Source organism: Dermacentor variabilis, chromosome 9, assembly GCF_050947875.1.
Source record: "Dermacentor variabilis isolate Ectoservices chromosome 9, ASM5094787v1, whole genome shotgun sequence".
Taxonomy (NCBI): Eukaryota; Metazoa; Arthropoda; class Arachnida; order Ixodida; family Ixodidae; genus Dermacentor; species Dermacentor variabilis.
The window spans coordinates 76,448,638-76,464,666 of record NC_134576.1 but is presented as its reverse complement, the minus strand read 5'-3'; the positions used below and the strand labels follow the sequence as shown (position 1 = coordinate 76,464,666).

General features: G+C 48.5%; 1 protein-coding gene across 7 annotated transcripts in view; it reads right to left on the bottom strand.

Annotated features, from left to right (window-relative positions):
* Positions 1 to 5,581, bottom strand: part of LOC142556998 (uncharacterized) — a 36,875-nt gene extending 31,294 nt beyond the window's left edge. For 5 of the 7 annotated variants that reach the window (XM_075668505.1, XM_075668507.1, XM_075668511.1 and 2 more), the window contains exons 1-2: positions 4,800 to 5,579; positions 4,216 to 4,490 (exon numbers count right to left, since the gene is read on the bottom strand). In XM_075668505.1, the coding sequence (XP_075524620.1) occupies positions 4,216 to 4,291 (76 nt within the window). In that variant the 5' untranslated portion in view covers positions 4,292 to 4,490; positions 4,800 to 5,579. Of the gene's footprint in view, positions 1 to 4,215; positions 4,491 to 4,799 lie in introns of all 7 variants that reach the window. The other 2 variants (XM_075668509.1, XM_075668506.1) reach the window with 2 other exon arrangements.
* Positions 5,582 to 16,029: the final 10,448 nt, after the last annotated feature.

Sequence of the window (16,029 nt, the reverse complement as noted above, 5' to 3'; positions counted from 1 at the left end):
GCGAACAGGCCAGTGCGCTAACAAAGCTGGTTCAATATATTCGGTAATTACGCCATATTGCATTACGCATGCTAAAACTCAGCTATACCTAAAAAGTTTGTGATGAGTTCGTTATACACTTACCTTCGGAGGCCCAAAAAAGTAAAGCAAGAAAGGAATCATTTTTCTAACTGCACTGTGAGTTCCATAAAATCTCGTACTAAGCGACAAAAATGTTGCTTAATTTATTTTTCCCTTCATTTTTGACCTGCGAAGCTAGAAGTACAATATAGTGCCCTACACTCCTAAACGCAGCCCCCGTGAACAGTTGACAGCAACTAAATTGTAGATAGGGGCACAGCTCTTTACGCTTGGGCTCGTGTTACGACAGTCATGTACGATGTAGCCGGGATGCCAGTTAAAGCATTGCTTTTTTATTCAAAGGGAAAGGATGAGAAATTAACTGCAAAGTACTGCCGGCGTAGAGTGCCGTGCTTGAAGGTGTGACCTGTACGAGAGCTTCTGGGACGATCATAAATAAAGTGCCAATGAAGTCTTTCACGCGTCCCGTTTCTCGAAGGTATCGCGGAACTTTGTTGTTCCAGCTAAAGCTCTTCCGTCAACGCACCGCGACTTCGTCGGTCAAAACGTAGGAGGAGGCTTTATAGTCTGAACTCCAACAGTCGAACGGGCATTGCTTTCGTTTAAGTTACGTTATGCAAAAGCTACAAAAGAGTTGATAAAATTTCAATAAATCGACTTGTACTATAGTTGTTAGGTTGACTCATGGGTAGAGTTTGGAGCATATTTCGGCAGTCGGTACAACTAAAACTGGGCAAATCGCAACGACAGACGGCGTTAGCAAAAGACCTGGTGCAGGCGTTATATACGCTCACCTCTTTCAGGACAGTCTCCGAATGTACACATACAAGAAAGTGCATGCGCAGTTCATCTTCGCTTAGCTTTACCTCCGACTTCGTAGCGCGGAACTGTTGCGTCATTTCCTCCGGACGTAACTGCGCAGGCGCTTCGCGTATTTTTTTTAAGACTGTCCGCAAACACAGTTGAGAGCCGCGTCTCTCATATGTACCGTACGTTTCCTCGTACGGTACGTACCTCGTACGTTTCCTCTAGAGTGTTTGACACTCCTAGGTTGAGGGTCGTCCCGGTTGATAACGGTGGTAAACCTAGGGCGGTTTTGACGCCTTTCCTGATGAGGATGTCTACCTTGTTTCTCTCTGCTTTAGTTGTCTTTAAGTACGGGATAGCGTAGGTGATTCGGCTGATGATGAAAGAGTGGACAAGCCTAAGTAGGTTCGCCTCCATCCCCGCGTTTTTGTTCGCTATCCTCTTGAGAAGCCTGCAAGTCAAGCCCAGTTCTCCGCTGGAAGCCAACTGATTCCGGCCGACGTCTAGGGGGAAGGTAGACGGTGAAAGGGGGAGCTGCGTTTCACCCCGATCACCCATACTCTCTGACGGGTGCAAGTGCTCTCTCTCTCATATGTACAGTCTGCGTCTTTAAGAAACGCATACACGAGAGCACGTGAAGAGCAGCCTCGTAGGCCACGTGTTGCGAGGCCGGCGCCGCGGTGAGATGCGAAAACGGAAGGAGAGGAGGACACTGTTACCTATAGTCTGCTTGCAACCCATGCCATTCTTTTTTCACCTTAATGCTTGTTCCACGCCTGGAAACATGCTATTTCATTTGAAATGGACGGGTTCTATCTATCGCAGCTGCGGAAACAGTGTTACAGCTAGCACGACTGTCTTATCAGATTATGCATTTCTCCGCTCGCGTGCAGCGACGATACAGAAAGGAGTAAACGTGGGATCAGTGGTGCAGGCAGTAGAGGGGAACGGCGCCACTCCCTCCTTTCTCGCATCTGGCCGCCCCTGGCCGCGCGACTTGTTTACAACCATTATAGAATAGCAGCTTGGGGCTTGGTTTTGAATGCTGGTGTTCGCAGCGCAAAACGTAGGAGGGACACGAAACGAGAAGACGACACCACAAGTGCCTGCGGTGTCGCCTTCTCGTGTCCATTTACGTTTGGCGCCGCCAACACTAGGGTGCTGACGAGGAGGCTATTTGCCACGTGCTCGCGTGCCCACGAAGATGGCATTCGTACTTCCCTAACCTATACGTGTCGTCGCGCTTTGTTTAGTTTGGTTGACAGCATGTTCGCATAAAGGACGTGCCCGACGATTAGTGGCTTCCAGTACAAGAACGGTGCGTTTTGTCCGTATACGCCATAACCATGACGTTTATTAACCTTGGCAATATGGCTAAGTTGAGCCAGTTTTATCGACGGACCGGAGAGGCGAACAGAGAGCAGCCCTTTGCCCTCGCAACAAGATAGCGGGAGTACATTCCTCGCCGGTGTCATGAACACGCTCGGTTGTAACTTTCGTGTTTATCGCAGTTAACGCAGAAACCGTGCCCACCGTTACGGCTGCCACAAGATAGGGGGCGTGTCACGCGAAACGTTGACGCTTAACGTGGAAAACTGTCCGGAAAGCTTGTGGTAGACTGTCGCTTATACGCAGAATGGTTTAGACATCGCTCGAAAGACGTGTGAACCAGAACAGCACGATACGCATGAAAAGTGTACGTCAACCATAGTGAATTAAAAGGAAAAGAATATTGCGCGCCATGTTTTCAACTCGGAAAAAAACAGGCGCATTCGACGAAACGCTTTGCGCTAATAAAGTCTTAAGCGAAATCAGTCGAAGGGTGGAGGAGAGAACTTTGAAACACAACGAAATTTTGAGCACTGCCAAAGCTCAAGCAGAACGACCGTATTTTTTTTTTTCATTGGACGCGTCATAGCTACGAAGCTTAGAGCTAAACGCGTGAATTAATTTAACCGATTGCATTAACTCTGGAAAGTCCATCGCATTCGAACAGGTGCCAGCATTTCCAATGCACCCGCTCCCAGTCCGCAACCGTTATGGAGACGAAAAAAAAAAACAGAAAAAGATCACAAGGAGACCTGAAAACCGCCATGTGTCCTTACTTCTGAGGCAGAAGTTGCATACAGGCGATACCTAAATAAAAATCAAGAGCCGCTTAACCGTATACCCAACTGCCTACGGTAAGCCGTCCTGATATTCGCGAAGTAGATTCCGAAGGTTGCCGTTTCTTCGTCAACAGAATTGCCCACGTTCCGCGACTCGTCGATACAGCGGGTTTCGTCAGGTCATGAAGCACTGGATGCTTTCTTGACAAAAAGAAAGAATTCAACCGAGATTTCAGCCACGGCATTCCGCAACGACTTTGGTGCCCCATTCGGGCTACTTAAGTACGCTATCTTATCACCGCCAAGAGTTTACGAGCACGCAGAAGAACATCGTTTTCATTCCGCTGTTCCGTGTGCTCAGGCAACGGCGGATTCTTCGCGCGAACAGAAGCTGAATGCACTTTGACTGCTATGACTGCAACGCTATATTATGTATACCACTATCGGCAATGAATTCGACTGGCGAGAAATTGCGGTCACAGTGGCAGAAGTGCTACCAGTAGAGAAATTAAGGATCCTGCGCGAGTATAGAACAAGGTGATGCTGCAAGCGCAATGACGCATGCAAGAGTCTGCACCATTTGCACGTATTACTTGAATGAAATGACACGTCGTGCGCTTCAATTTTACGTGTTCGCATCGGTACACGTTCGTTCGATACACTTGATCAAGGAGGCGGATTACGTCAGATAGCTTGACTTTCTGCCTCTCCCCTAAAGTGTGTGGAACAAGCACGCCGCGCACCGAAACAAATTTTCCAAACTTCGGTAAGGCACTCTATGCAGATCATCTGGTTTGCAAACTTGGGAACAAAGTTGCGAGGCCACCGCTCGAAGAACAAGCTATATGCACGTGATTCCGGTGCAAGTATTTGTGTATTTATGTGTATATATTTGGTGCAAGGCGTTTACGCACGAAATTTAAGGCTGACTTTCCAATTCTCTAGGTACCTGTGTGTGTGTGCCGAGGTCATCTGTGAACGGCCGTCGAAAGCGTTAGCCGTTGAACTCACACGTCCCCCTTCGCGCAGAAGTTCTGAAGCGTTACCCACTACAACTACGAATCATTCTACAATTCACAGCGGTAACATCGTTTCGCTCTGCACCTGGCCTTCCAAAGGTCAACAACGATAACGCTACGGCGAGCGCCAAGATTACATCTGTTGCACTGGCGTTATCGAGAAGAAAAAAAAAAGCGAAAGGAAAAGGGCAGACGCTCACCAGCATTGAGTTGCGCCGATGCGAGATGCGACAGCAGCAAAAGCAGGAACACGCCCTTTCGGAGTCCCGTGGACATCTTCGGCTCAACGGCAGTCGAGGGCTACGCAGACGGCGGGAAATACGAAACTGGGAGCCGTCCCTCAGTGGCTCGGGCGTCGAGACGACGACGACGGCGGGTGAGAGGGTGCAAGCGCAGACGGCCGGGCTCTCCTTTGGTCTCCGGCGCAGTCGAACACTTCCCCCTGCAAGCGGAGACGACGTCTTGCCGCCACTGCCTGTCAATCAGGAACGAACGGCCCCTTAACGCAGTGGTAAACACAATACGCATCCTATCGAGCCCGGGTTACCGGTTTCGCAAAGAGACGCGGCTTTCTTTTCCTCCGCGCAACGAGCGCGGCGTGGTTAAAGACGACGGGACAGACGGCGCAACGTTTTCCGGCACGCGCCCGTCCCGTCTGCGGAAACGCCGCCGCGCAACTTTCCTTTACAGGGCGCGTATTCTTTCTAAACAGGATACGCGCGCCGTCAGCACAACGCATATCGCGGCTCCGTTGTAGCAGACACATACGAGGAGTTTAGCGAACCTGAGAAGGAACGATGTGGGAAGCGGCCGAAGATGCCTACGCCGCTCCGAGTCCACCGGGGCGCTGTGACGGGGTTGCTTCCTGGCTTGTGGGCGTGGCCCGGGCCACGGCAACTCTGCAGCACGAGGCTCGTTGCAAGTCACGGTCCGCGCCAAAGCTCGGTGGTCTCTCGATTTCCCCAACGTTCGCCCACTGCTTCTTGCTTCGATGCGATGCGGGGACGGTTCAGCGGGACTTGCACGTGGGCACCGACCAAAGCAGAGTCGGAGGAACGCCCGTTGTCGGTACTGAGTGACAACAAGGCTGACACGCAAATACGACGTTCTCGAGGCTACTGCACCGCCCCCAGACACGGCAGGTTGGCAGCCGAGAGCAGCGCTGAGGACAGGATGGGAACAGTAGAAGACGCGGCACTCTCGTCTGCCCTAGGAAGGGAAGGGAGAGACGTCTGGCCGGGCTATTACAACGATATAGACGACGACGGCTATGTTCCCAGCAATAAACACACGTGGGAAGGCGTGTGCGGCCCTTTCACGGTGTAGTGTGAAGGCGCCCTTTCGACGGACCGAGCCGCGTCTCTTCTTCGGCCGGCTAGCGCACCGCAAACAATGGGTGGATGTTCGATGCCGGCGAAACCGAGAGCGGTCCACCACGCTCGACCGATGCAGAGCGAGCGTACTACTGACAGAAGATGCGAAACGGGCAAGGGGGGCGAATGAACGCGGCCGGTCGCCGATGGGGGCTCTGACACCGAATCCACTCCCGCGGTGGTGGGATCAAGCGCGCGGGGCTTCTTTCTTATCCCCCCTCCCCCTCGCCCTTTCGCTTCTTGCCGTCGTCTGCATAGGTGGCGCGCCGTACGCTGGCGCAAATCAGATTACACGGCACCTATCCTTTATCGCGGACTTTGCCTGGCGACGACGTCCGCGCACGCCTCCCCCTCTCCCTCTTTCGCTGTTCACCGTCGCGCCGCAGGTTGTTGCTTGTACGTCACTCCTTTACTTATTTCGTTCCATTGCTTTATCTTTTTTTCTCTCTCTCTTTGGCTTCACTGGCTCTCTCGTATCGACGCGAATGACTGGGCCCTTGCCTACCGGTCGGGTCGGACAGCGACGTACCTGCTCGTAAGCCTTCCTCAGCTTACTTGCGGAAACCGAAAGCGAGTCTTGAGGCAATCGCCTGCTGAATGGACGGGGTACTCAAAACAAAGCTGTGGTGACCTGTATGCCACATGTAACTGTGGCTGTGCTGTTGTGCTGCTGGGGGCGAGTTCGACCGTCGACGGTTCGATTACCGGCCGCTGAGGATGCAATACAGTGGGAGACGAATGCAAAAACGCCCGCGTGTACGTCGACATCTTTGAAAAAAAATGAATCCAATGCGCATAACTGATTGGTACTACTCTACTGCGTCGTCACTCGCAGTTCACATTTGGGACGGTCTCACCGAGTGCCCACATCATGCCCAGCAGCGAGAGACAGAGTGCTAAACCGTAAAATTTTTAGGGTTCGGTTCGGGTTCAGGCTCCTGCCTATTTTCCTGTACGGTTCAGGTTCAGGTCCAGCTCCGGAGCAAAAATATAATGGTTTGAACCAATTTGCAATGAACCAGTTAACACGGGATTCATAACGGATCAGAATTACAGTGAATTAAATTTACAAGGAGGACGCAAAATCAGCACTCCCCTCCACCTCGAGGGAAGATGAAAAGATAGATTGAATGTATTCTCTTACGTTCTGTGACTACCGAATGGCTGTTATAATTACATCAAAAACAGTTGGTTCGGGAAAGTCAGCAGTTCACAGGATATTGACTGAAATTTTTGAATTTAAAGAAGTTCCCGCCAATGTGGTGACGAAACTGCTGACTCCTGAGCGAAAGTCGCAATGAAAAGTAAAGATTCATTGATTGGAAAACTTCTGACGACAGCGATGAATTCACGCAAGAGGTCGTCGTCACAGGCGGCGAAACATAAATTTACGAATACGACATCGAGCTGAAGTCGCAAAGAAAGTGGTGGGAAAAGAAAGATCAGGCCGAGACCAAGAAAAGGCACAGAATAGCAAAGCAAAAAAGAAAAACATCTATGTCATGCTGGCCGCGTCTTTGAATGCCGCGAAATTGTGTACCACGAATCTCAGATCTCCGACAGCTGACCCGAAGGTCAAACTGACAAAGAAGCTTCCATACGTGGAGGTCCTTAAGCGTCTGAGAGGACTCGTGCACAGCGACCACGCTTGTTTGAACGAGAGATGCCGGTTTCCCTCAGACCACGACGATGCCCCTGCGCACGCTGCATTGATAGTCCGTGAGTTTTCTTGGCACACAATTTTCACCAGTGTGCTGGAACAACCTCCCCTACTCGCCAGACTTGGCCCCCTGCGACTTTTCTTTTGTTCCCCAAATGCGAACTGTTCCTCCAGAGGCTGCATTTCGAGACTCTGACCGTTCCGAGGGCAATTTAAAAGCGGACGACACCGCTGCTGAAGCGCTTAACAGAAGAAGACTTCCAAGGGTGGTTCGAGCAGTGAAATAAGTGGAACCAGCGTGCTTTGCCTATCGGGGGGAGGGTTTTGAAAGCGACCACAGCGATGAACCTGAAAGTTTGTGAAAAAGACGTGCGTGCATGAGCATTTCGGAAAGAGCTCGTATATCTGTTGTCTTTAATATTGTTACAAGCGTGAAAGTCTTGTATGATTTGGGTATATGCCGCCAGCAGTAGTGGGACACGGGGAAGAGAGAGAAAAAAAGAAGACGTTCGCCTAGCGATAACAGAACCTCGGCTTTGATATATTATAGATAATTTTTTTTCCCTCTACGTAGCATGACAGTCTACTGAACCGTTTCGATTTTCTCTCGGCTAAATTCATGTAACAAAATTTTAGGTTGTTACCTCCATTTTCTGCACACTTAAGCAAAGTCTGCCCGACTCTTGGCAAATCCCCGCGAGTGGGTAAGCGCCAAACTCATCAAGGACATCATCATCATCATCATCATCATCATCATCATCATCATCATCACCTCGGCTGGCGCTCAGAACCGTCGGTTGCGTCCCAATAAACCCTCTGTACACAGAGAGTAGCCCGTAACAATATGAAGCAAGTAATTGAATACACTGTGAACCAAGGCACGGAGACGCACTGCGATATGTTTTTTGGGGGCCCTACAGTGGCCCACTGAGTTGAAAACATATTTAATTGCACTTGGTTGCACGTGTAAGCCGCTTTACACCTGCGTGCACATCGCCCGTTGAGGGTGAGGGGACCAGCGAGGGACTAATATACTAAAATTTGGCAACAATACATGCCTGTGTAGCAGAAACTTCCCCTAAGAAAGGACGTTCTCTTCTGCACGGCCGGCAGCCGAGTACTAAAGACGCAAACGCTCGTGCAAATTTCGCTATTTCAGTTGCGCAAAAGCCCGTAGTGTAATATTGCCCATTAATTCAAACGCTTCCGCAAAAAAATCTGCGGATCCCCCGCGCGCTTTGGGAATCGGCTTAACCAAAGCTTTCTTTGGTGTTTGTGAAGCGTTCTTCACAAGTGCAGCACGTGTATTCAGTCGTTTTTTGTTTGTTTGTTTGTTTGTTTGTTTGTTTGTTTGTTTGTTTGTTTGTTTGTTTGTTTGTTTGTTTGTTTGCCGAAGTGTTTAAATTAATGGGCCAATACATCACGGGCTTTTGTGCAATTTTGTAGCATGTTGTACAGTTGATGAAGATCACTCATTTTATGGCGATAGCGCACAACCGCCCACAAGGCAGTTACCGAGGTTGTGGTTCAGCTCCTTGAGCTGTCTTATTTCGCAGTTTATACATCGACCTGCAGCGATGGCTTGACATCACTTCAAGTACCAGTACCACGTAGAGCAAGCCTGCACCACGCTGAAAATGCGCTCTAAATAAACATATTTGCTTCTTTATCACGCACGTATCTAGTCTATATTCAACGGAGCTTTCCTTCGCTATACATACATATATATATATATATATATATATATATTCTGTCAGTGCGACGAAGCATCGTCGCGCGTCCCACGTGACGCCAGAGAACGGAGAGAACGCCAGGTGTTTCAACGCTCCTTAGATTTTTTCATGAGTGGTTGCATTACAACTGCAGCTCAGCCGACCGCGTATGCACAGCAGCAAAACAGAATGGAAAGTTGAACGGAATTGTTCTGGTCTCCTTGGTGGAAAAAAGATGTGCGAGCACTAGTTGTAAAGCGCGCCCACAGATTTCGTATATAGCACAGAAGCACAGCTTTGGTTTGCGCAAAAACCGACAACATATATAAACAGTGGTGTCACAACTGAGTTGAAGTTATCTGAAGTTACTCGAGCCTTGCCCGTAGCGTGAGAATCGTTCGTAGACTGGCCGGAGGTTTTAAGCCCTTGTCGAACGTTTTCCCTCTGACGTGGACCTGCCCTAGCGAGCATCTGCAGTGCCTTCTGAACCGTTTGTCGAACCGGTTTCTCCAACAAATTATGGTTTCGGGTTCGGTTCCGAAATGGCGGGAAATAATGGTTAGGTTCAGTTCCGGTTCAGCTGAAAGTAACGGTTCAGCTCCGGTTTTCAGTTCAGTCCCTGTTTTTGTTCGACCCCACTCGCGAGTGAGTGAGTGAGTGAGTGAGTGAGTGAGTGAGTGAGTGAGTGAGTGAGTGAGTGAGTGAGGGAGTGAGTGAGTGAGTGAGTGAGTGAGTGAGTGAGTGAGTGAGTGAGTGAGTGAGTGAGTGAGTGAGTGAGTGAGTGAGTGAGTGAGTGAAAAATTTATTGAGCTCTAGTAAGTGTGTTTTTCTGCGGCTGGGGCGGATTCTTCAGGGGAGTCTTTCTCCTTGTGTCTTCCCCGGAGGTCTTCACGCGCTGCTTCGTCCGTCCTCTATCGCAATGGTTGACTGCTCTCAGTCCAGGGCTCCGCTGGCCTCTGCTGTCCGTCGTGCCCGACGCAGTGGACGTAGCTGGTCTTCGCAGCGGTCGCTGTACAGCAGTCCCTCCCATTGCTCCGCACTTGGGTGTAATATGATTGGGACTGCGTCAGTTTGTTGACATGCCCATGTTATGTGGTATAATGTGGGTTTCTCATTGCACCATGGACAATTGTCCTTATATAGTGTGGGGTGCATGTTACTTAGCACGTTAAGCTTAGGGTACGACCCTGTTTGTAGTTGTTTCCATGCGACAGCTCCTTCCCTGCTAAGGGACTTGTGCGGCGGGGGGTACCGCTTCCTGCTGCCTCTGTAATTGTCTAAAGTGGCCGAGTACTCTCGGGGTAGATGCGTGCGTTCCTCGAGGCTGTCGACGTTGGACGCTCGGTAACTAGTGCCCTATCCGGTCCGCCTCTTGTTTCCCTGCCATCCCCATGTGTCCCGGCACCCATACGATCTTGTGTGTGATCGCTTCGTGTGGTTCTGTGCCTGTTTGTTGTTTTGTTTCGCAGTCTACTGAGCAAAGTATGCGGAGTGCTCGGTGACTGATTCTGCCATGCAAGTAGTTGAGACAGGCTGTTTGCGAGTCCGAGAGTATTGTTAGCGACTGCCCGATCCGATGTCCCTCCCACTTCTTCAGGCTCGCCTGCCGTGCAGTCTTTTAGCGAAACGCTGGTTCTCTCTCGTAGCGCCGAGTCGACCATCGTTGCTACTGCATTCTTGCTTACCTTTTGTCTGGTATATATGGCTGCGTCCATATACACCGTTGTCTTTTGGGGAACATAAGTTTTCTGGAGATATTCGGCCCTTGCCTCCCTGCGACCTTTATGGAGGTTGGGGTCCATGTTCCTTGGGATTGGTGCTATAGAGATCTCTCGCTGTCGTGCGAACGGTTTAGATAAGCGCTCTTTCTCTTTGCAAAAAAAAAAAAAAAAGAATTGGTTGAACCCTGGCCGTGCCCCGACAAACAGAGGTTAGTTCGCTAGGTTCAAAGGGAATTTTCTCGTAGACAGTGAATTGACAAAATCCCCGTGAACAGTGGCCAAAGCGCATTTCTAACTTACTCTGTTACCACATGACCAGTCCATGCTTGTGTTGTTTTCGTAGTTCTTTTTTTTCTTTCTTTCTTTACTTGCTCCGTGATCCGCAGATTGGCTTCGTTAGTGTTTTGCCAATTTATTATAGGCTTTTGATAGTGTCATATACTTCGATTATCTTTTTGTTCTTCCTAGCCATGATTCTGGAATAGCCGGCCCTATCTGTAGAAAAACCTCCCATTTATCACACCTAATAAAGGAGAAGGGAAACCTTGCGAGCTATTAGGGAGTTTTAGACTTTGTGCGCCCTAGCTGGTTTCGGTACTCAAAGCGACCTTTGTTTACGCAAAGCACCGCGCCTAGTTTCCGTTCTTTCGTGATGCTTTTTTTTTCGTTATATTGCAAGCCAGGCGGTTTGCGCCTCCAAACTTTGCGTACGCAAAATCTAAAGCTCCCCATTGCTCTGCGGTGCCCTCTTTCTTGCAACTACATTTGTCAATCGTGCCAAACTGTGCGGGACTCTCCAGGGTACTTGTTAAACACTTTTATTTTTATTTTTATTAGTTATTCTACATATTTTTATTTATTTATTATTTATTTATTTATTTATTTTCAACACTGTTGCTCTCCACCGAGAGCATAGTAGGAGGGCAATACAAAAAAGTCATTACAAGAGGATAGGAAAGTGCTACATACAGGCAAGTATACAGTTAGCCCAAGCATAATAAATGTAGAAAATAAAGGGGTTACTGCAACAAAAACACAAACGAGTGGTTGCATAAGTAAAGGCAACGCATTTCTGTAATGCATTTTGCAATATTGTAAAACGTAAGAAATAGGAGAAAGAACTGTAAAAATAAAAATAAAGGAAATAAAAGAAAGAAATACACAGTAAAGATAAAAATAAGCAATAACAACAGTTCCTCAAAGAGGCAACCAACACTGATTCTGGGAGAGGGGTGGCATAGCATGTGGTTAGGACAACTATAGTCCTTTAGTACCTTCATTTGTACCAGTGAATTCCAAAAGCATTGCGGTATTCGTGATGGATGGGTGTAGTTGATTCCATACACGTATAGCTCGTGTAAAAAAAGAATGTTTGAAAGTTTCATTGCTGTAGGAATATGCGGTTAGTTTATCTGGGTGGTTTTGACGGGTAGTTCGAGATTCCGAAAATGATATGTATTTCGACGCGTCTACATTAAAGTTGTTACGTAGAAGCTGAAACAAAAACTTTAAGCGTGCTTCTTTCGCTCTCTCCGATAGCGTTTTTTAAACGAGATGCAGCTGTAAAATGAGTGGGTTAGTCACTGCGCCTGTACTTATTATGTGTAAATATTATGGCTTTCCTTTGCGCTCCTTCCAGTTTTGCTAAGTTAGTCATTGCGTGGGGGAGCCAAAGCACGCTTGCATATTCCAGGATCGGTCTTACGAATGTCTTGTAGGCGAGCAACTTAAGGGGAGTAGGCGTTGGCTTTAGGCATCTTTTGAGAAAAAAGTAATTGACGCAGTGCTGCTGCCGCAATACCGTCAATGTGCAGCACTCCGAGCCAACAGCCACGCACGTCTTAGCGAGAGGTCAATGTGCGCGTTCCACATAAAGTCGGCAGTTGCTCATTAACTTTAGCCAGGGCTGTTCCGCTGATTGCGTAGGCAAAATGTGAGGGTTCCTTTTTTCTGGCCACGGTGATTGCGGCGGACTCTTTTTGCGTTAATTGACATCTGCCACTGCTCACACCATTCGGATATTAGGTTAAGGGATGCACTCGGAAAAAGATGGCCTGCATGATTGTTAATTTCTCGGTAAATTGCACAGTATAGTAGGCGAAAAAAACTTAATGTTAGAATCGATGTTCGTTGCAATGTCAGTAGTAAAGACTTGGAATAGCAACGGCCCAAGGACTGGTCCTTGTACTCCTGGTGATACAGAAATTGTTTTTGTTGTCGCAGGTTCGAGAAATACAAATTGTTTCCGGTTTAACAAAAAAAAAAGAAATTAATTCAGAAGGTGATGCGCCCGTTAATACGTTTTCCACTTTCGCGATTAACTTGTTATGGCATACGCTACCGAAAGCTTTCGATAGGTCTAGTAGAGCCACCTCTGTTTGGCCACGGTTATTCAGGCGATAAGCGCAAGGTCATGTACCACCTCAGTCAAATTGTGTGGTAGTTGATAAACCATTTCCGAATCCGTGCTGGTTACGGGACAAAAATTTTACTCGTTCAAGGAAAACTGTAATGTGCTTAAATATAACACGTCCTAGGAGCTTGCACGATGTTCTGGTAAGAGATATGGGCCTACGATACCATACCTTTATCTCCGGATTTAGGTATTGGTATAATTTTGGCTATTTCCCAGTCTGATGGTAGTCTAGCTGATTGGAAAGAGTTCCTGAAAATTAAGCCGAGATATAAGAGGCAGAAAATCAGAAAATAAGCAATCACATAGCGACCGCAGCGAGGAACGCTACGAGTCTAAAAAATGAGAAGCCGCTGCTTCAAAGTGAGTGGCAAATGAAGAACGAAGGACAAAAGACAAAAGACAGTAATCTTGATTTAATTCACAAGTGAGAAGTTCGGACAGCGTGGAATGCATCTCTAACCACGCTTCTTATATACCAGCACTGTCTGCGCTGCTTTCACCACTTGGACAAGCCGTAATGAGCTTCGAAAGCACGCACATGTCTTCTGAAGCTGTTGCGAAAATGTCATGTCGTCCACTTTTGTACGATGCCCACTGAAGCAGAGGTTTGCGGAGCCGCACCGGCGTCACCACCTGATCAAACACGGCGGCACCCACAGGATCGCCGTGCAAAAGGTCGGTAAGTATGTCATTTAGCCTTGGCCGAATTATAGAGTTTCGTCTGGCAACGACGACTGTTGCTGTTTCTTTAGCCACGACATCGTGATTTACGCACTCTCGCCACATAGCGACCAACGTAATCTAAAAACGTTGATAGCGACCGGGCCGGCCCATCTCATAGCGTAGTTTGACAGCACGTGCACACGTTTGACACAATAGGATGGGATGGGGATAGAATTTGTACATTTCCGCGTAGATTCCGCATTTTAATCCTGATAATAGTGGGAAGAACGTACAAACAGTTTGGACTGTTTGCAGAATGTTCCAGACATGAAGTCGCACAGCTAGAGGCTTATCATCATCAGCAGAAGCAGCAGCCTGGCTGCGCCCACTGCAGGGCAAAGGCCTCTCCCATACTTCTCCAACTATCCCGGTCATGTGCTAATTGCGGCCATGTTGTCCCTGCAAACTTCTTAATCTCATCCGCCCACCTAACTTTCTGCGGCCCCCTGCTACGCTTCCCTTCCCTTGGAATCCAGTCCGTAACCCTTAATGACCATCGGTCATCTTCCCTCCTCATTACATGTCCTGCCTATGCTGATTTCTTTTTCTTGATTTCAACTAAGATGCCATAAACTCGCATTTGTTCCCTCACCCAATCTGCTCTTTTCTTATCCCTTAACGTTACACCCATCATTCTTATTTCCATAGCTCGTTGCGTCGTCCTCAATTTAAGCAGAACCCTTTTCGTAAGCCTCCAGGTTTCTGCCCCGTACGTGAGTACTGGTAAGAACAGCTGTTATACACTTTTCTCTTGAGGGATAGTGGCAGCCTGCTGTTCATGATTTCAGAATGCCTGCCAAACGCACCCCAGCCCATTCTTATTCTTCTGATTATTTCAGTCTCATGATCCGGATCCTTGGTCACTACCTGTCCTAAGTAGATGTAGCGCTGTTCGTGGGCGTCTCTCTACCCCCATCTCTCTATTTCTCTCCCTTCTTTCTAGTCCCCTACTCCCTTCCCCCAACGCAGGGTAGCCAACCGGACTATTGACTGGTTAACATCCCTGCCTTTCTTTCATCTCTCTCTCTCTCTCTCTCTCTCTCTCTCTCTCTCTCTCTACTGAGTATCAGACTAGAGCGCGCTAACTCAGCTCTAGCTCTCTGTCTTTCCTATCAACAAAATATATTTCTACTCTGCATTGGTTATTTGTGTGCTGAACACATTTTTGTACACAAGGCAGTAAAAAAAATTATAAAAATTATGGGCTTTTACGTGCCAAAAAAACACGATTTGGTCGGAAGGTACGCCGTAGCGGGGGACTCCGAAATAATTTTGACCACCAGGGTTTCTTTAACGTGCACCTAAATCTAAGCACAGGGGGTGTTTTCGCATTTCGCCCGCATCGAAATGAGGCCACCGTGGCCGGGATTCGATGCCGCGATCCCATGCTTAGCAGCCCAACATCATAGCCACTAAGTAACCACGGCGGGTAAAAAAAAAAAATATATATCGTGTAACGTGAAGCGCGAAATGGCCCGTGCGACGACGCGGGACACGAAGACGCGAGAGCGTTTCGAAAAATCCTAAATCTTATACTGTCAAATAATCCACGTCCTCTGAATTGGTGCTGCTCTTGGAAAGTACATTCACCTACCCAGCTCTTTTTCTTGTGAAACATTTTCTTTTTGACGTTGTTGCTCAAAATTTCACTGGCACAACATAGGTGTACCGTACGACCTTCTACAAAAAAAAAAAAAAAAAAATCTCCCGAGCTTTGGGCATCTGCCCGCATACGTGTCTCGATTCAAAAACAGTTTTGGTGAAATAGGTGGATTGATAAAAAAAAAAGGGAAAGGTGAGAGTCGAATTGTTTCCGCAGCCACAGGCAAGCTATCGCGACGTACGCGAAATCGTCCGTAGATATTCTCTTTGCTTCCTGGTCACAGGTGTGTGCTGCTCGTTGCAATCTCGCAAAAGAGACCGTGTAACCTATTTCCTCTCGGCCTAGCTTATCAGCTTCGCGGGACGCAATGCAGTAAGACAGATAAGGGGGAAGCGGCAAAGGTCACCGCGCCTCCAGAGCAAATGAATAATCGAGTGCCGCCTCCTCGCCGTCCAGGCGCTTCTCTCCCACCTGCTTATCGGTAGCGCAATGGATGTGAAGGAATGCTGCTGGCGGCGGCGTGGCATGAACGATACGCACGCAGAGAGTGGGATTCCATTCCCAATAGGAACGCACGCGCGCGGACGGCGCGACGTCACATCTCTCTGCGGAGAGATGCTTCGAATTCCGTGAGCACAGCGCATTCCAGCTGTCTTTCCGCGAGTAGCCGCTGACGTGCGGCGGGAAAGATTGCTCCGCCGCACGACGGGCGTGCAATGCGCCGAAGCTGCGTCAACTTTGAGTGATGTGGCAGTTGGCATGCCTACGCGGCGCGTCACAACTTATCCCGGAGTTTGGAAACTGGC